This window comes from Neltuma alba, unplaced genomic scaffold (genome assembly GCF_004799145.2).
Source record: "Neltuma alba isolate B1F8T4 unplaced genomic scaffold, ASM479914v2 tig00005035_pilon, whole genome shotgun sequence".
Taxonomy (NCBI): Eukaryota; Viridiplantae; Streptophyta; class Magnoliopsida; order Fabales; family Fabaceae; genus Neltuma; species Neltuma alba.
This window is the reverse complement of record NW_021633953.1, coordinates 1-20,427: the sequence shown is the minus strand read 5'-3', so window position 1 is coordinate 20,427 and position 20,427 is coordinate 1. Positions and strand designations below refer to the sequence as shown.

The following is a 20,427-nucleotide window of genomic DNA, read 5'->3' as shown; positions in this document are numbered from 1 at the left end:
CCGGGGTTTAATAGTGCTTGAATATAATAGATGGTGAGTGGTGACACAGGCCAAATAATTATATAAAAATTATAACAATTATGATGATGAAAGTTACATTTAGATGGATGAAAATGAGCCATGTAAAAAAATGGATGAAAATTTAAAAAAGAAAAAGAATTTTTTAGCCAAACAAAAGGGATAGCATTAATCCTGTCAAGTTCCAAACTCACAATAGCAAACAAAAACAAGAATGAGGAAGAAAAATAGGAACAAAATACTAAAATAACCAGTAAGGGTTGGACTTTAGTAAAAAGAGTCAATCTGTTATAACACGACAAACCAAAATGGATCAAAACTCAAAAGGCACTATCCCGAATTCCCAACAACACCAAGACTCCAAGCCAGTTATTAGTGAGGAAAATTAAATGGGGGTGAGGGTTAAGACCGCAAATCTAATGAGCACATTCCTATAAAAGTTGCGTACAACAGACATGAGCCGCATCTGAATGAGGCAATCTTAGACTCCAGTTGAGGTAATAAAGTCACATAGAGCTTTGATAAGATCAAAAATATCCACTATAGCCAAGCAAATCCCCACATAGCATGCTGTAACCTTGAAAGCAGCTTCCATAACCTGCTTAATTCTTTTAATAAGATTAGTCAAAAAAAAATCTCTTAATAAGCATAAAATAGATTAGCATTCCTCTGGTATTTAATATAAGACACAATTAACTAATTGAAGCATATTAAGAATGCTAGTTAAATTAGTTAATATCATATTTTTTCCCCTAAAACACCCGAGATGTTTCTCTCAGTTGCCTCCCTCTCGTTTACTTCATCATTGTTGAGAGAATATTAATAGGGTTAATTTAAAAAAAATTAATAAATATATGAAATAATTCTTATATATAGGACCAATATAAATTTTCCAATTTGGTCCAATATTAAAGATTAGAAGAGTGTAATTCTAAGAAAAAACCACCTTAAGTCATCCTTAATTTTAACCCTTCTAAATTCAAATGAAAATGCAAACCACAGTGGTCATGAGACAAAAGTTAATGATTCTGAGTTAGTTGAATTGTTAGATCCTCTTTTCCTGAAGAACCTTGGCTCATCCGGTCATCCCAAGTACGTTCTCCTTTAAGCATCAACTTTATTTTAACACTCGATGTTAATTTTTAGGGGAAATTATTAAAAATCTTCAATTGCAGTCGAGCTCATCCACTCACAGATTTTGAACAGATAAAAAGAAATTTAAAACTCACAAAATTACTAAATATAAAGTTACTCAAATTTATATGTAATCTATATTTACTATACATTTAGTGGTAACATCACCCTTATGCTTAGATGACATTCTACGATCGAGTTTTACATTAATATATTTTTATATGTGCGTGCGTTTAGTTTGTGTAAAATAAAAAAATGAGCTGGCCAAAAAAAAAAGTAATCTAAATGAATCAAATTAAAAATAAAATGGAAAAGACCAAAAAAAAAAAAAAAGAAAAACCCAGCAGATATTTTTGGGTGAGAAGAATATAAAAATGGGACAGCCAGCGAGCCGGGCAATTGTGGAGGTTGTGGGCGGCGCACAGAATCAGGTTCGAATTCTCGCAGCAGTCTTTATCCTTTTCGTGGCGGATCCCCAAGGACGCTACAACGCATCTGCTTTTAGTGATTTCACCGGTTCGTCCGCCACGTGTCCTCTCTTTAACTGGTTTACCATCCCCGTCAACTTTTCCACCTGCTCTACTTGCATTGCCCTTTTGTCTTCGTTTCCTGTCGGTAAATCCCACTCGCTCTGTTAATTAAAACTTTTAAAATAAATAAGTAACTGAAATTAGATTGTAGCGCTCCTTTAGTAGTATTTATAAGGCAAAATTTTTTTTTAATTAGATTTATAAGTCATTTTATTCAATTTTTAGCATAAATACACTATTTTATCTCTATTTTATTATAATGTAAGTAGTTTTTTTTTAAAAAATGTATATATTAAATAAAGATGATGTTGAAAAGTTATTATATTTTAATGAAAAGTTAATACATAGTAAATTTTTTTTAATTTATGCAAAATATGCTGAAAGCATTTTATAAATAAGATCATAGGAATACAAATCTTTTTCCTTTTTCACAACGAATTGCTAGGTTATATAAATCACATAATATTATTGTACTACCACATCGATGACAAAAATATTTAGATATATTACTCATCAAAAGATATTGTTTAATAACTTTATTGATAGTCTTTTTCAATCTTCTCTATATTTTTTAAAGGATCCCATACTACTTGATTTACCCTCGATAAATCCATCTCAGCATTTGTTTTTACCACTTCCATTTCATATCTTTTTCTTGTCTCTCTAAACTAAATTCAACAAATCATTGGACATATTTTGCATCTTCGTGCCTTCATGCTTTTATTTTATTATATATATGTGTGTATATTATATACAAGTATCAATATCATTATATTATAAAAGGTAGAATATATTAGTACTCCAGTGGGATATTGTTCATTTTACTTGCTTAATTTTTTTCGTTTGGGTATATAAATTTTTATAGCCGAGCAATTGCAAAGTCATATTCTACTCAGATTACAAAATAACATATCATTTTCCCTACTCAAAATCCTGTAACTTATGGGAATAGGATGGCCCTACCCACATTTAACCGTTTGTGAGTTCCAAGTTTAAACATTTATTTTGACTCTTTTAAGTTTAATCGGATTTAACATTTTTTTCTTTCAATTTTCTCCAAATTGAGATAGAATAATTTGGGAAAAAAAAACTATAACTAATTAAATTTAGTTGAAAAAATTAATTGAAAATGATATCAATTTTTTCCACTCAAGAATAAATGTGTCATACTATGGTGCTGAGCGTATAAACCAGCATTACTATGACTAATGTTTAGAAAGCTTCATGATTAATCTATTTTAAAACATTATACTTATAAGATAAATCTCTTTTTACATGTTTAACCAGTGGCGCAAGGCTATAAGCTAATCAAAACTTTTTTTGAAAAATCAGAAAGTGAAGAGTGTTCAAATGCTATATGAGGAGACAAAAAATATTTGTGCGAAAAGCAATGTTTTAAAAGCCGGACCGGAAGTCGAACCGGAAAGATCAACGGGTCATGGTTCAATCGGTCGGATCGGTCGGATCGTTTGGTCAGACCGGTGATGCAATAATTAATTTAAAACAATATTATATACATATAATTAGTATATATGAAAAATATCAAATTATTAAATAATTTAGAAATGCATTTAAATAATCTAAAATTATAATGAAATCATTGAAAATGGACTAAAACCTTATATATTTAAATTTATGTATGTTTAAAATATTTAATGATATTACAAATTATCAATTCATTCAAATCAAAATATTTTTTTAAACGATAGACCAAATATCAAAACAAAAAGACTAGCAACTTACGATTTTAACACCACAATATATGAAATTTTCAATGAAATAATACTCTATGGTTATAAATAGTCTAAAAATATATTAGGATATTTAAGGGGATCAATTTTTTTATTTTTCTTCTATTTTTTTTTAAATTTTTAGTATTTTTTTAGTCAGGCTAAAAAACCGTCCGGTTTTCTGAAAACCGTTCCGGTTCTCGGTCCAACTCCGGTTTCCGGCTTAATAACGGCTCAACTCCGGTCCAATCCGACTCAACTATATGAACGGTTTTTTGGTCCAAACCGAGCCGTTAACGAGTCCGGGTCACGGTTCAACCGGTTCGACCGTCCGGTCCGGTCCGGTTCTTAAAACATTGGCGAAAAGGGCCGCTTATGCGTTGCATGGGCACGCCAGCCAACCTCGTTCCAGCTAAAAGAAAAGGGAAAGGCTGAGGAAGAAGCGATTGTTCATTCCCCACACAATACCAGCAACATATGGGGAGAGAGAGAGAAAAGAAATACTCTACCATAAAGAGAGAGGGAGAAAGTGGGGGGCATGAGGTGTCGATTCAAGCATAGTATCTACAGGTATAATCTTTTTCTCTGTTCAATTTTAATATTGGTTATTCAATATTTAATTTAATCTTTGGCTGACAGTGACCCTCACTTGTTGCCTTGGAACTGAATAAAGGGCAGTTAGGCACGGATTCGTGAACTCTTGTCTCAGGTATTTCCAAAAATAAGGGTTCAGTTGCTGTCTGCTCGAAGCTTAATTTGAGAGAATCTCTTCAATTTGAGTCTTGCTTCGGGAAGACGCGTATTGATCTCCAATCAACCTTAAGGTCAGTTTGTTGATTCTTCTTGCGATCATTCGATTTGCTGATTACTATCTTGCTGTAGCATATGGATTCAATACAGTACCTTGGAGTGCTGTAGATGCTTTTCTTGACACCCTTCTGTTTACTGAACCAACTAACTAACGTTATTTGTTCAATGCTGGCTTCTTGTTCATTGTCTGCTGATAAAGTAGAACAGTAGGATGCGAATCGGGTCAATAAAGTTCTATAGTATCCCTGTCTACTAGAAAAGTTTGGTTATTAGCTTCGTTTTTTGTTTCTGGGGCAGTGCTCTGACTTTATGATTGAGTTCGGATTTGGGGCCACACTTTCGTAACTCCAAATACCAGGATTCGTTATAGTCCCTCCCGTGATACTCCAACCACCTCATGAATTGGTTATTCCTAAACGAGTCATGAAGGGTACACCTTGTCTCCACATTGGGTATATTTTCCTATGGTCTTTCAATTTCACTAAGAACAAAAAAGATACATCTATGTTTATACTCATCATGCATCAATACATGTTTCTTCTAATTCTTTTATTAAATTATAATATCAACTTACGGGAAGCAATATTTTCGTTAGTTGGTGAGTAGAACAAATAAAGTAAGTTGGGTTATGATGGCAGTATTTGCCTTTGTACTCTATAAAGTGAGATTCATGACTTATAATTGTGCTCATATATTTGCTTTTATGTGATCTTGTTCTCAATTTTGTTGGTAATTAATATTTACAGCAGGATTCATGGTTCATGCTCTGGTCAATGGGAACTCAACATCAGCTCGTCTCATTGCTCTAAAGATAGGATATTTGGGACTGAGTCACTAATACTGATCTGCAGCATTCATATATGAAGAAAGCTGAATGCAGCAACCAAGGAGGTGACTCTAAGTAAAATTAGGCATGCCTGCTTTTGAGTCAATGAACTCACCCTTGGTCTGCATTATTGTTGGATATAATGTTAGACTGAGATACATTGATGCTGAGATTTGTTCCTTTGATTGCGGAAATTCTTAATTTTTTTGGGGGTGCTTGGCATGAAGGTTTTAAATTCAACAGGAAGAACTTTTTACTCAGGCAATGCCACCCCTGCAGATTAAATACCTTGGCAATCACTAAAAATTAAAACGTGTATTTTGAATAGATGTTGGAAGATAAGATGGGAAAACTGAAATTGCATGGATGCTGTTGGGATTAGTTGGTGAAATTTTGTGAAAAACTAAATACTGAGGGAAATTAAGATTCCTTAGGAAATTTTATTGCATAACTTACCAAAGCATGTTCTTCTAAGTTTGCATGGGAAATCAGAGGAAATCTTCTTAACAATCGTAATCTTAAGCATTGATTACAAAAAATATGGTTTATTTACTTCAGAAAATCATGGGCTGGGTAGACCCTGCCATTCCATCCTAGATGAAGTGAAAAAAAAAAAAAAAGTCCAGAAATAAGAGAAGGTAGGCTTTGCGATCAGAAAGCTACTCAAGAGTAAAGAACCAATATGCATACCCTTACTCTCACTTTTGTTCCTTATAAATACTGCCTCTCAGTACATATCATCTCCATATCTAGTAAATCACCTTCTTGTTTTCAACGCAAAATGCCTCATAATGTTGACTTATTGACCATTGATCTGTCAAACAGAATTGTCTAGTCTGTTCTGCTAGCAGTGGGGGAAGTCCTTCTACCAACTGACCCTTGATCTCCGCTAAATTTCAATCGCAAGTGATTTTAATTGTCATTCTATACTTTAGTGGTGTAATTTTTGTTGCAATCTGTAGAAGTCCCGTATAGCGTTCCTCAGTAAAGGGAAACCTACTAGAGGCTTGCTATGGTTTTCCTCCCTTCCGCTGAGTTTTTTTTTTCTTTTTTTTTTTTCCAGACACTCATTATGGTTGTTTCGTTATGTTCTAGAATTCTTCCACTGGGAAAAATAATGTCATGGAGCTGTAAAAGGGAAGATAGATTTCCCATTCTGATCAATGAGTGTTCTTTCTAACCTATAATAGGAGGAAATGGCACTTGGATGCGTCCTACTCAACTAGGTCAAGAAAGCATGTTAGTCATGGAGGGCAGTGGAAGGTTATATTCAAAGCAACTCCTACTCCATTCAACTTTCTTTGTATTTATGCCACCTGTGCATATATTATATTCTACTGTTTTGCAAATATTGTAGGCTTGATGAGAAGTCCTTGTCAAATGGGGATGTCTATATTGGTGAGATTAAGGGGATATTGCCCCATGGCAAGGGAAAATACACTTGGTTAGATGGAACGGTATATGAGGGTGATTGGGAAGACGGGAAAATGACAGGCAAGGGGTTGATCATTTGGCCATCAGGGGCAAAGTATGAAGGCGAGTTCTCTGGGAATTACCGTCATGGTTATGGCACCTTCACAACATCTTCTGGGTCTGTTTACAGAGGGGGCTGGAGGATGAATGCCCAGCATGGGATAGGACGGAAGGAGTATTCCAATTCAGATATTTATGAGGGTTTATGGAAGGAGGGAGTGCATGAAGGCAGTGGTAGGTATTCCTGGAGTGGCGGAAATACATATATTGGGAATTGGAAACGTGGTAAAATAGATGGTAGAGGGGTTATGAGGTGGGGTAATGGTGACATTTTTGATGGTTTTTGGTCAAATGGGCTTAGACATGGATCAGGAGTTTATAGATTTGCAGAGGGGGGGCTTTATATTGGGACTTGGAGTAGGGGTCTAAAGGATGGAAAAGGAACGTTCTTCCCTGCCGGTTGCAAACATCCATCTTTGAAGAAATGGTGTAGCTCTCTTAGCAGTGATGATAATGGTTCAAATTTGAATTCAGAGGAACATCGGCCTCCAAAGTCAAAGGTTAAACGAAGCCTTTCAGAAAAGGTATCAGTTAGTGGTAGTTTAAGAAATTCACATCATATATCTCATCGGACTTCATCACTGGATTCTAGTTGGACCCGACATCCTCCTCCTCAAGAATGCATATGTAATGATTACTCACGGAGATTGCCCCTTGCCTCTGATGGAGGTCATTCTGAGGACCCAGATAAAATTACTTGGGTTTATGAAAGGGAATACATGCAAGGGGTTCTTATCATGGAGAAAACTAGGAAATACTCAGAAGTATCACGCAAAAACAAATGGCAAAATAAGTTTGGTGTGCAACAAGTAAAGCCGAGCTCATGTGTGGATATTTTTGGGGGGAGTCGAAGCTATTATCTGAAGCTTAACTTGCAACTTGGCATCAGGTAAATTTGTTGATCTAACATTTTAGTAATCCCTTCTAATTTGCTTTGAAGGATTTGGTAACTGTTATCAATAATTAATAGAAGTTTTAAATATAATGCTTTCTATTATTACTGTTTATATCTTTACTATTGTATTTTTTTAAAAAAATGAATTTATACATCTGTATTACCTGACTTGAAGGGTTGAAATCATTAAGATGGTGGACTTCTTTACAGATATCAGTACCTACATGTTGGTTGCTTCACATATTAATAATATAAAATATACTGCTTGCTATGTAGCATAATGTGGCATATCTTTGGTATGGTTATTTGAAAGATGATGCAGTTGATGATGCTTGATATAGCCAATTAAATACCTATCAAAAGTATCTACGTTCTTTCTTCAGTTATTGTTAAAAATATTAAGGCTGAAGGGGGGCCATCCAGGCATTTAACTTGCTACTTTCTTTCAGTTGGATTAATAATCTCCTGTAGTAATTTGTGGACTCTTCAATGCTGTAATATAAGATTCAAGTCAACATGATTATAGAAGGAAAGACGGTGAGAGATGAATGACTGGGCCACATAGATTAAGATGGGTAATTACTTGTAAGACTTGTCTATAGAACTGAATATACTACATAGGAAATTGTAAGGCATGGTCTAAGGCCTTTGATAATTACTTGAACTTCTTGTCCATCCTCTGTTATTTTTGAAGTTATCTTACCATCCTCCCCATTTATGTTTTAAGCATTTATTCCTTTTATTTTCTTACAAGTTGCCCTTTATCCTCTGTTTGTTGAAAACTCCAAGATTTGTTTTAATTCTTGTAGTTGACGTTGATAATAAGTGCTGTCAGTTTCCATGATCAAAAGCTAATACCCGCATAGCACTTTTGGATGATGTAATTACATGTGTTCTTCCCCGTCATTTATGAAGCATACATCATCTCTTTTTTTTACATTTCTCCTATTTCATCTGTTTATTGAGAACTCCAAAATTGATTATGAATGTCATAAATTTAAATAACAGCAACAGCAACAAAAACAACGATAATATTAACAATAATTGTAGTAATAATTGCATTGTGTCAGTTTCCATGTTTGAAAGCACATTGCCTCATAATACTTTTGAAAATGCTGCTTTGTTGAGCCTGATGATTTCTATTGCAATTGCAGCCGATGGCTCAATGGATGAAGGTTCTTGACTATGCCTTTTACACCGGACCATTCTAGTAGTTAATGGACTTCTTGAAAAGACTTTTCCATTTCCCTTGTGTAGTTGCAGTTGCATGTTTGTGTTGGGTGTTTCTGAATGACAAATCCAATGAGATAACAGATTATACTTGAAAAACAACTAATTTTAACATGTCAGTATTGCAATAAAAAGGGGTAAGAGTGCATACTCAAGTATGCATGTCAAATCATAATCAATATGGTTTATCGTCTACCATGTATTATGTATTTCATGAAGTCTGGATTTAAATAAATTTGACTGAATTCACAGGTATACCGTTGGCAAGATTACACCGGTGCCTGCACGTGAAGTTCGTTCATCTGATTTTGGAGATCGAGCAAGAATAAGAATGTACTTCCCCAAAGAGGGTTCACAGTTTACTCCCCCACACAAATCCATAGACTTCTACTGGAAGGATTATTGCCCCATGGTCTTCAGGTATCAAGCAACTTCACGAACTCTATATCTTCCTCACTAAAGAGCTGTATTCTCTTGACACTTGCTGCATGATTAAAGTGTTTCAACGTTTTAAGGTGTGGAAAACTTATTTCATCATGTTTTATTTGGTTTAATATAAACAAAACTGGTCGATCTTGAGCTAGCAAAAAAGCATGGAACCGCTAGCTGTTCAAGACCCTGTAAGGGTGCTCAAACCATTAAAGCTTCCTTCTTGAACTGCAGTCCAATTATTTGCCTCGAGCTAAAAGGAGGAAGAATAATGGATACTTTTCTTTGTACTCATCCTAGTTTTAAAGTGATCATGTTAGACATAAGAATACTATGCTTGAGAATGTGACTTTATGAATACAGTTGCATATTGATATCATCCAACCATGGTGGTGTTATATATAGTTTTTGTAGGGTGATCTGGTGGAATCTGAATAAGCAATTGAAGATTTACATACTAAATCTTTGTGCATTTGATGCTGTTGGGTGCCTGCATCATCCATGTGACTATTAATGTTCCTCTAACCATGTCCAAGTAATTCATCTTATTATTGTTTTATCTTATCTGTTGCATAATTACTTAAGCATAAATTTCCAGGAATTTGAGAGAGATGTTCAAATTAGATGCTGCAGAGTACATGATGTCCATTTGTGGTGACTCCGGTCTGAGAGACATAACATCTCCTGGAAAAAGTGGCAGCATCTTCTATCTTTCTCAAGATGACAGATTTGTGATCAAAACTTTGAAGAAATCTGAACTGAAGGTTTGTAGTCACCATTTGTCTTTTTGCTTGTTTGGTTTGTAGTCACTGTATGGCTTACTATTATATTCATAATCAAGCATTTCAATTTGATCTATCATGTCTTCAATCCTTGGGATGAATAAGCATACTTGATGGAATCCAATGCCAAATTTATTGATTTGATAGATGAATGTCTTCACGTTTGTATTTCCCGGGATGGATGTTAATGTCTCTTAATAAACTTCTGAGATGGATCGTTGGTGTTAATGTGAAATGGGCCTGCTCTTAATACATTGCTCTCTTGAGAGAGTAAATATAGAATCTGTCAACTTCTCTTCATTCTAGTTCTAGTTTTCTAATTTTATGAAAATTGTAAGAAATGATTATGATAAAGGTGTTCCTTATCCATGACCATGTTCATATGTTTTCTTCTTGTAGGTTCTACTTCAAATGCTTCCTAAGTATTATAGTCATGTAGGGGCAATATGAAAATACTCTTATCACAAAATTTTTTGGGCTTCATCGAATAATGCTAAGAGGTGGGAAAAAGGTATTATTCATTATTTGCCTCTAGCTTCTCACACTAACGTCACCAATCCAAGTATGTAAATATATTCTTGCCAATTTTATCAGGTGCGCTTCGTGGTAATGGGGAATATGTTTTGCACAGAACTGCATATCCACCGTCGTTATGATTTGAAGGGGTCTTCTCAAGGAAGATTTACCAGTAAAGATAAAATCAAAGAGAATACGACCTTGAAAGATCTTGATCTCAAATATGAATTTCATATGGACAAGAAATTGCGAGAATCCCTACTTCAGTAAGTTCCTACTTTACTGATGTGGTTGATATATAATGTATTTGCTTTGATTTTTATTAATGACCATTTACTGAAACAATCTAAGATATGACTCCAACAATTTCTTTCGAAGTGAGTTTGCGCATGGCATTGCAATTTTTATTTGTAATACTCTTTATCATGGAAATCAGCTACCTAAGTTATCTTAAAAGGTGCCTCCAATGAGACAAAGTTTTTCCCTCGTAGCATCAGCCAGTAAGCAATATTACTTCTGGTATTGAGATCCTAAACTAAAATGCCTTGGAATTTGTCACGCCTTATTATTAAACAGCTATTTACTTCAAATGCTTCCTAAATATTATAGTCATTCATTCTTTGAATTCACGGTCTTCACTCTTCAATGGATGAAAATCTCTCTGGTATTTCTGTGTGTCAAAATTTATTATTTGTTCTTATATAGTGTAAGTGCAAAGATTTAATCCTTTTTAAATGCAGATGCATGTCAGATTGTTCTTCTGTAAGATTTCATAGTGAAGTATTTTACAAGTTGTAGGTTCTTAACTACTTCAATCTCTTAAGTGCATGGAAATTGTAAAGCGATTAGGAAAGATCAAGTAGGACTTACAGCTTAAATGTATTGCTCCTCTGTATGACTAAGGCATTTCTTTAGATGTAACTAATTGGTGGAACCAAGGGTGTGTGTACATTATTTCTGAATAAAGCTGAGTTTAATCCTCAATCTAATGCTCACTTCACTATTCACAGAACCCTCCATGATATATCCCTCCTTCTAACGAACTCTCTCCTTCTCTCCTTCTGTCTGCTCTTTCTCTTGTATTTCTTGGCTTTTTCTATTATTATCCCTAGCGAGCCATGACCCAATGGGTGGGGGTCCATAGCTACTGCAATGTGAGGAAATTTGTAATGAAGCCATTGCCGAAAGGTGCCACTCTTTTCAGTAGATTCTCTATATTGCTGTATCTGCGAAACTGTAGAATGGCAAATTTTAATTAGATCAACTGAAATTGAATCTTGTATATAATATAGTTGCTGGTGTGCCTGTAGATTGTAATTAGTTTATTGTTATAGTATTACAAAGGTATTGGTATAATAGCAGTTAGATCTGAATTCTGTGAGTAACTACATAGGCATGCATTAAAAAAATGCATCATAAGCAGAAGTTTGTTTTTCTGGTGCAGTCAAATTAGAGTGGACTGCGGGTTCTTGGAGTCTCAACAAATTATTGATTATAGCCTTCTATTGGGATTGCATTTTAGAGCTCCTGAGAATCTAAAGGCCTTAGCGGAACAGCCTGAGAGTCTAACTTCCGGTAATGTTAAATGCCTCTGATGCAAGTTAGTGTGATGTAATATGGCAGCGTTCTTTCATAACTTAGTGGTTGCATATTCGTATAAATTGGCATTCACATCTTTTACATGAATAAATTTTTTTGTAAATTTAATTTTTTTTTTTTTTTTTTTTGGTGAACTTGTAAATTTAATATTCTGCTGAAGATAAATTTGACATTGTTAGCACTAGGAATATGTTGCAGTGTAGAAAATCTGATTGGTGATGCCTTTTGGTGTCAGATGGATGAAATTATTGCTTTGTGTAGGATTTTAGCAAGACTTCACTCTTGGAGTAAATATTCTTTCCAAAATCTCTTGCCTTCAGTTTCTATATACAGTGCAAAAAGATCTTATAACTGATGTAAATCTTATGTGACAATGCCGACTCTGGATTAGTAGTTGTTTCTTTCTGGTTGAATGGCCTGTTTAGATATGAACCTACCCCCATGTCTCTTGATCGTACCAGCACCTTGTATTTGCACATAGATTCATTCTAGATGTCTTTTGCCTGTCTAGTGTGAGCACCAGAATAGTTGTTTTAAAGGTGCGATTCTTGTCATCTGTTATACAAGCACACTTTTCAATTGACATGGAAGAATGGGACATTGCTGCTTTTTTTTTTTTCCTGGGTGGGGCGGGGTGTAGTTGGGGAAGATATACACGCAGTTTTTATGTTTGGCAATCAGTTTCACCAGTAAGAAGAATAACTGGTTATGTCTTTTTAACAGCAAATTATCTCATGATTTGATCTTCTAAATAAGTTAGTCCTATATCATTTGTGGACCCTACTGTAGTTTAGTTTGCGGCTAACTTGGGACATAAATATACGTATAGCGCATATACACGAATCATGATTACAGTATGCATTCCAACTATTGTTTTAGTTTCATCATGTTATTTTTTTCCCTCCCTGTTCATTAGTAGTTTCATCTTGAGTGCCCATGCTCACATAACCTTGCATTTTTTACTGTCTATTGACTGGCTTTTGAACCTAGATGCACTCAAACAAGGGGAGCAGTTGATTCTTCCTAAAGGTCTGTTACTAGTTGCACATGAACCCAGCTTTGTCAACACTGCACCTGGACCTCACATCAGAGGAAACATTGAGGGCCTACTCCATAGGTGACAAAGAAGTTGACCTTCTGCTGCCTGGTACTGGAAGGTAGCTATTATGGAATCTGTTTCACTTGTGTTGTGCAATTGTTATGGTTTTTCTCATATCAATGAGGTCTTAATCTTATACCTTCGCAAGGCTTTTCTTTGAAATTGCCAGTCAATTTCTGTATTATCCAGCTAATATATGAATCTTAGCAAGGGAGTAACTGCCGTTGGTAATTGTTGAGTAGAGATTATAAAGTTTAAGCCTTATAGGTTTGTTTTCATGTCGTTATCCAGCCGTTATGAATAAATGCTTAAGAGCTGATTCTCGCCGCCCTTATTGTTCATACTCAAATGAAATTTCAGCACCACGTGAATGTGTTTTGCCTAAATTTTCAAGCTCAAGGGTTTTCATTGAGGGGATCATGTTGGATACTACAATAAAACTATTTATGGGCTTTCTCTTAGCTTAGGTTTTTAGTTGAAATTATTGGTAATTAACGTCTTGACAGACCAACTTCAAAACAAATAGGATGAGGTATGCAGTTTCTCTGATCATATAAACACCTGACTCTGTGTTGCCTGTATCCTTCCCTCTAACTCGCTTTCAAATTTTCATCAATTTAAGTTTTCGAGCAAACGCAATCGACCCTCTTGAGAACTGAAATTGAATTTTCTGTCATTCCTTTTTAAACATTCTGACATTAATATATGTTGCCCCTGTGGTATGTAGTGAAGTAATCTGTAACCAAGGGTACTCATCACTTTCATACTCAGGTTGCGGGTCCAGTTAGGGGTGAACATGCCGGCTCAGGCAAACCGAAAGCTTGTGGAGGACAAGGTGGAGGCATCAGAAATAGAGCTTTTTGAGGTGTACGATGTTGTCCTCTACATGGGAATAATTGATATATTGCAGCAATACAACCTAAGGAAGAAAGCTGAACATGCCTATAAATCACTGCAATTCGATCCTGTGACAATATCTGTAGTTGAACCAAAGTTGTATGCTGAACGTTTCATCAATTTCTTGGAGACCAAAGTTTTCCCAGAGACTCCATGAGTAACAGTATTCTTTTCCTTCCTTCCTTCCCTGTAATTGTTCCGAAAGGAGTAGTTTTGAATATATCATTAGTGTAATTAAAACTCTTCATAATTTCCTCCTCCCAATGGGTGAATAAATTTGTACATGCACAATCTCACTTGTTTCAGTTCACAGAGTTATTAATGTTCGAAAGGTATGCAGTCTTACTCATTGAAGAAATTGTCACCCGATATTTTAAATTTTAATTTTCTTTTGTTCTTTATTTTCTTAGTAAGTTGAGAGTTGATGTTGATGTTCAACTAACGTGGAATAAACATTCCATTATTTAAAGATGTGACATTGTATTATTAAACACCCAAACTATATCCTCAAAATATAAAATCTAAAATTTATAACAAACTATTATTTACGAATTATGAGTAATATGAATCGTTATTTGGCTTCATGCAACGTATTTGGCTGCTAGTTATTATCATAAATAGTACTACCAAAAAATCCCCCCCCCCCCCCCCCCCCCCCAAAAAAAAAAGTTTTAGTCCTAAAAAGTTGAACTTTTGAAAGAGGCCTTTTTCCTCTGTTATTTGTTTATCTTCCTCAAGACGTTGTATAAAATACCCAGAAGTAGTCCATCCCAAATTGAGTATTGCTTAGTGGGTTCGCTATTCCTCAAAATAATTCAAATACCATTTTCCTCCCGATAATAAACGATCTATTATGCAATATTACCAATTAATTTATATATGAATCCTTTACAAAACTGAAAAATGAGAACTTGTTTAAGGAAATTTGAGTCCCTTTGCGACAAAAACCAACTAAATAATCAAATGAGACAGCTTAGATGTCAAACGATTGTATTCTTCTTTCAACACCTTCATTTCATTGTCATATACCTTTCCCATTATCGTCACCTTTATGCGTTCAAAATGTATCATTCCATGAATTTGTTACTAAATAATGGCATTTATGTGGTTGAGCTTCATGAAATGAGATATTATATGTAATTTCGACACCAAAATACGGAATCAAATGTTTGATTGGTTTGTAATGTATGTAAAGAGAATACATTTTGTAATACCAATTACCACGCATTGGTAATGCATTGCCGAGGCATATGAACTAGGATCACAACATATGAAAATCTTAAAAAATAACTCCTCCAGTTCTAAATATAAGACCCATTTGTAGTGTAATTACACTATAAAAAGAATCTTATATTTTGGATTGGAGGAGTACATTATTTGCTCTTACCTCTTATAGTCTTCCTTCCTTCACTTGACTATATCTACTGGTGACACTCCTCTACTGTGAGGAAACCTCTTCAGCCACCGTCCTAGCTCCTTTGGCGACAGGAATCACGATGTCGTCATCTTCTTTGATGGAACATATCCGAGGGCTCTCCAATGATAACAAATCATCATCATCTTCTTCATGTTGATAATCTCTTACTGCATACTTCTTTTAATTAGAATCCAGTAAAATACAATAAGCCTTTAGTTCATCACCTATACCTCTAGCTACATATACTTTTAAGGATGGCTTTAAAACATATGCCTCCAAACTTTTCCCCCACGCACAAGAAGTACTTATTCTGTTTTGGAAGTTTTGGTGGGCTGTTTGACTGTTTCTGTTTTTCACTTGGAAATTATTCCCTGACATCCTCAAAAAAAAAAAAAATTATTTGGATGTTTCTTGCCACGGTTTTTTTGGCTGTCATAAGAAGGAATCAATGAAGCAGCTACTCATTTGTCTATGTTAAAAAAAATATTTAAAATTGTGATGATTTGGAGAAAAAGACAGATTAATGGTCAAATTTAATATCCTATTAAAATATTATTATAATATTAATAATATATAAATTTAAAAATTAAAAAATTTAACTTGGATAGTTTATAATTGCAATAAATGAATAATAAATAAAGGAAAATTGTTAAAAATTATCCAATAATTGTCATCTTTAAATTTTTATTATGACTTTGTACTTTCTTTTTCATTTTTCATCTTTGTGAATCTGAATTATTCAAATTTTTATTGTTTAATATAATAATAATAATATATTAAAAGATATTAAATTCAACCATTGAATGTTGATTGAATAATGGAAATATAAGTGCTAACCAAAAAAATAATGGAGAAAGGATAAGTAGAGAGGAGAGTAGATAGAGAAGTTAGTGAAAAACATTCTTTCCTCACTGAATTAAAGCTTTATATTTAAGATCAAAATAAGGTTTTTAACTAGTTCCTATATTTTGATTATTAGACAGAGTATAAGAATAAGAGTACATAGACAAGTTCCATGTTGGCGCAGTGCACTCAAAACTTCAAAACTCAGTTCAAAAAAATCATCAATCAAAATACATCATTTATTGAATAGAAAAAAAATACATTATTTATATTTCCTTGGTTCTGCATATAAGACCTATTTTGTAGTATAATTTATACACAAATGGGTCTTACACTTAGCACCACCGAAGGAGTAATTAACAATCCATAGACTAAACAACTTATGTATATAGTAATCCACAATTTTCCTACTTCAATTCACTTGGAAGTAGAGAATTGTTGGAGTATGCAAACCTTGAAACCAAACAACACGGCGTAATCCATCTTACTTGGACATGACGGGCTAAAGAAACAAAGTACACATATGTACTTCGCTAGAAATTAAACGTGCACACAAATACACATGTTTAAAGGCATAAGCGTGTGATCATTTTAATGATCTGTAATAAATATCAGATACCACATGAATCTACTTTTGAAGTATAGATTAATAAGATAACAAAGAGTTCAGGCATATGTTGATCATCTTATTAAGGATTGACCAGAGACGAAAGAGATAAGGATGAAGCCTGGTCCGAGATAGATCAAAACATGGGATTTGCAGAGAAACCTAGAATTCAAATCCCGAGCCAGGCGACATCCCTATCAACCCCAACTCCCATAACTTGATTCATTATATACAACAGCAACAAGAAGAAGAAGAAGAAGAAGAAGATGATGATGATGATGGGAAAGCAATGAAGAGGGCGGTATATACACACACACACACACACACACACACACACACACAAATAGCCCTAGAATGCTGAGTTGGCAAAGCAAGGAAAGGCATATATGCAGTTTCCCAAAAAGAAAAACACCATCGGACCTTTGTTGTCTTGGGAGTTTCATATGTTTGATGTTTGGTGTGACTCTCTCTCACAGAAAAAAACCAGTTGCCTTCTTACAGCCTAATTAATTATCTGTGGGCTATACAATTAGTCATATTCTTAAAATAAGACAGTTGGCTAATTTGAGAAGATCAAGAAAGTTACTAAATTACTTTAAATATTTTTATTTATCATTTTTTAAAAAATTTACCCACTAATAAATTGATTATGATCTAATAATACTATAAGTATTTAAAGGGACTACATAACATATGCTATAATTAAGTAATTTAGTAACTTCCTTAATTTTTAAAAATTAATCAAGTGGGTTTATATTAAGCATCAATAGTATCAAACAATAATGTGCATATCTTGTCAGGGTATCAATTTAAGGATCAACAATATGGACTTGTTTGGTTACAAGAAGAATTGAGAGAAAATAAGTGATTTGAAGCAAGTGAAAAAGGCATTAATTATTTGGTACATAATGCAAAAGAAGATTGTTTTATCATTTAATAAGAAGATGTTATGAAATTTTATCATTTAATTTTTATATGAATGATTCTTAATTCATATTTAAAATGGGGAAGGAATCCAAAGATTTAAAATGTGATAATTTAAAGAAACAACAAAAAAAAAACACCAGTCAGTGGTTGAGCTGGCAGAACATCGTTATGAAATTCATCTACCTTATTTATAAGTCACATGCAGGGCTTAGCAAGGGGGGGGACAGACTAGCCTGTGGGTTGCTTATAGCTAGATTAACTTAGAAGTGATTGTTGGATTAGGGTTTGGGATTGGATTTTTTTTGAATATTTAATTGTTGGATTTTTTTTGCCAGAATTTTATTGTGGATTGGTTATGAACTTATGTTTAGAAATGATATTCTTATTTGTTTTAGGAATAAAATTGAACGTTTTTGTCAATTTGGTTGTTTAGTGCATTATAGGACTACTGAAAATTGTTGTTTATGTTGATTCAATACAAAGAGGTTATATAAATTAAAATAAAGTTAAATTGTAAAAAATTAAAAAAAAATTTTAAAAATAAAATTGTCATAATATTTAGAAAAACGTCATGATAAGTTGACTTTCCATGACGGTTGTGGTTAACTACCATTGGGAAAAGTTTCCAAACCCATGCTGTTTTGATGCTATAAATGACATGTGGTCAAGAACTTTTCACGATGGTCACTTGTACTAACTGCCGTGGGAAGTCACTTACCCACGACCATTTTGGTAAATGACATGAAATTCTCAAATTTATTATATTGACGTCATAGACGTCCCTCTCTAAATTGTAGTCAAAAGTTTATTTAACCAACGTTAAAAGGCTTTTGCAATAGTAAAACAAGCATGAGCTAGCCCACCCATGCGTAACCCATTTTCACCTATTAAAAAAATGGCTTTGGTTAGCTTGCAGAACAAGTTAAAACAATACATGTTAACTCATTTTTAATCTATATTTTTGTTTCAAGAAGTAGAAATAGATGAACTGGCTGAACTCTATTGTAAGAATTTTAAGATACTAAAAATGGGCCAGTCGTTGGACTAGTCAAAGTAGTGTTTAAAGGTTAATGATCTAACTGGGATTAATCTAAGGACAAATCAAGCTAGCCCAATTTAATTTAAATATACAAAAATATTGATACTGGATTATGAAAAAAGTAATATCCAAATAAAAGATGCAATATGCTTCGAATTATATACTTACATTAATTGCATCCCAGTTTAAATTATGATAGCAAAATAAATTATGAAAATATCTATCATCGAAGTTTAACATGAATGATCTTGATTCATATTTAAATAGGAAAGAAATACAAAGCATTAACATCGTGATAATTTGAGAAAAAAAGGATAAAAGAATATATTGGTAGAAAAGCTTATTTGTAAGTCACATGTGGGCTAAGCAATGGGCAAAATGGACTAGCTCGAGGGGGTGCTTGCATAGCACGCTTGTATACGGAAAAATGGGTATGGACTAGCCCATATACCCATGTATAACCTATTTTTTCCTGTTAAAACATGGACCAGGCTTGCCTATACACGTTAAAACGGTATGGGAAAAAGAAGGGGAGTAGTTGGTTCTCCCTAAAGGTCTATTACCAACTGCACATGAACCCAATTTTGTCACACTGCACCTGGACCTCACATGAGGGGATAATCTATAGGTGACAAAGAAGTTGATCTTTTACTGCCTGCCTGGTACTGCAAGGCAGCTATTATGGAGTCTGTTTCACTTGTGTTATACATTATGGTTTTTCCATATCAATGTCTTAGGCCCTGTTGGATGACATTACAAACCATGGTTTGGAAGGCTAAACCATGATTTGCACAAAATGTCATCCAAATAGGCAGTGTAAATTTTCAAACCGTGGTCCAGGTAAAACCATGGTTCAAACCGGTGAAACCATGGTTTTATCATAAGCAAATAATAGTCGCTTCTGGTAAAAAAATTGCAACGATTCAGGGGGCAACGGTCATTCACCCAATAATACCCTCATCCTTTCTCTTCTGGCCGACACTCCATCTTCGCCGAACGAGTGATTATCTCCTCTTCACCCAGCTCGAAGCTCGCCTCTTCGCCCTTTCTTATCATCAGCTCGCCTCTTCACCGTCGTGCTCTGAATTTATAACACCGGTGAGATCATCCTGGGCTCGCGAAAACAGGGGCTGGTTGTGTGTTTCTCGGCTCGCCAAAAAAGATCAAGCGTTGGGTTGTCTGATCCATCCATCCTCAGTTTCCAGCTTCATTGTTCAGTTCGCCCGGTCAGGTCGCCGTTGTTAGTTCGATTGGTCAGATCTTGTACTCAGGTTAGCTCTCTCTGGTGATATTAAAAATTTTGTTCACTCATGCATTTTCTCCATTCACAACCGGCATCGATCTGTCAGCTCCCTGCTTGTGGTTCTGGTTCGGTCCCTCCTTTGTCTTTGATCTGTCATCCCATGCAAGTCATCTGAATTTGTTTAGAACCGTGGTATTATATTTTCACTGTCGTATGTGATTTTTGGAATGATTTGGCTGTAGTGTTCTAATATCCTCTTCGAATTGCAAGCTTCCTCCACTTTCGTTTTTCAATTTGTTCAACCAGTTTTTCCAAAACTGACC

General features: G+C 34.5%; 1 protein-coding gene across 1 annotated transcript; it reads left to right on the top strand.

Moving 5' to 3' along the window:
• The first annotated feature begins 5,041 nt into the window (after positions 1 to 5,041).
• LOC114746514 (phosphatidylinositol 4-phosphate 5-kinase 7-like) lies at positions 5,042 to 14,316 on the top strand. Its single transcript, XM_028934729.1, is given in 12 exon segments — positions 5,042 to 5,113; positions 6,239 to 6,311; positions 6,406 to 7,470; positions 8,959 to 9,126; positions 9,734 to 9,899; positions 10,317 to 10,355; positions 10,357 to 10,428; positions 10,512 to 10,699; positions 11,878 to 12,008; positions 13,023 to 13,125; positions 13,127 to 13,189; positions 13,903 to 14,316. Coding segments are annotated over 12 exon segments (2,382 nt in total). The 5' UTR covers positions 5,042 to 5,082; the 3' UTR covers positions 14,186 to 14,316.
• The last annotated feature ends 6,111 nt before the right edge of the window (positions 14,317 to 20,427 follow it).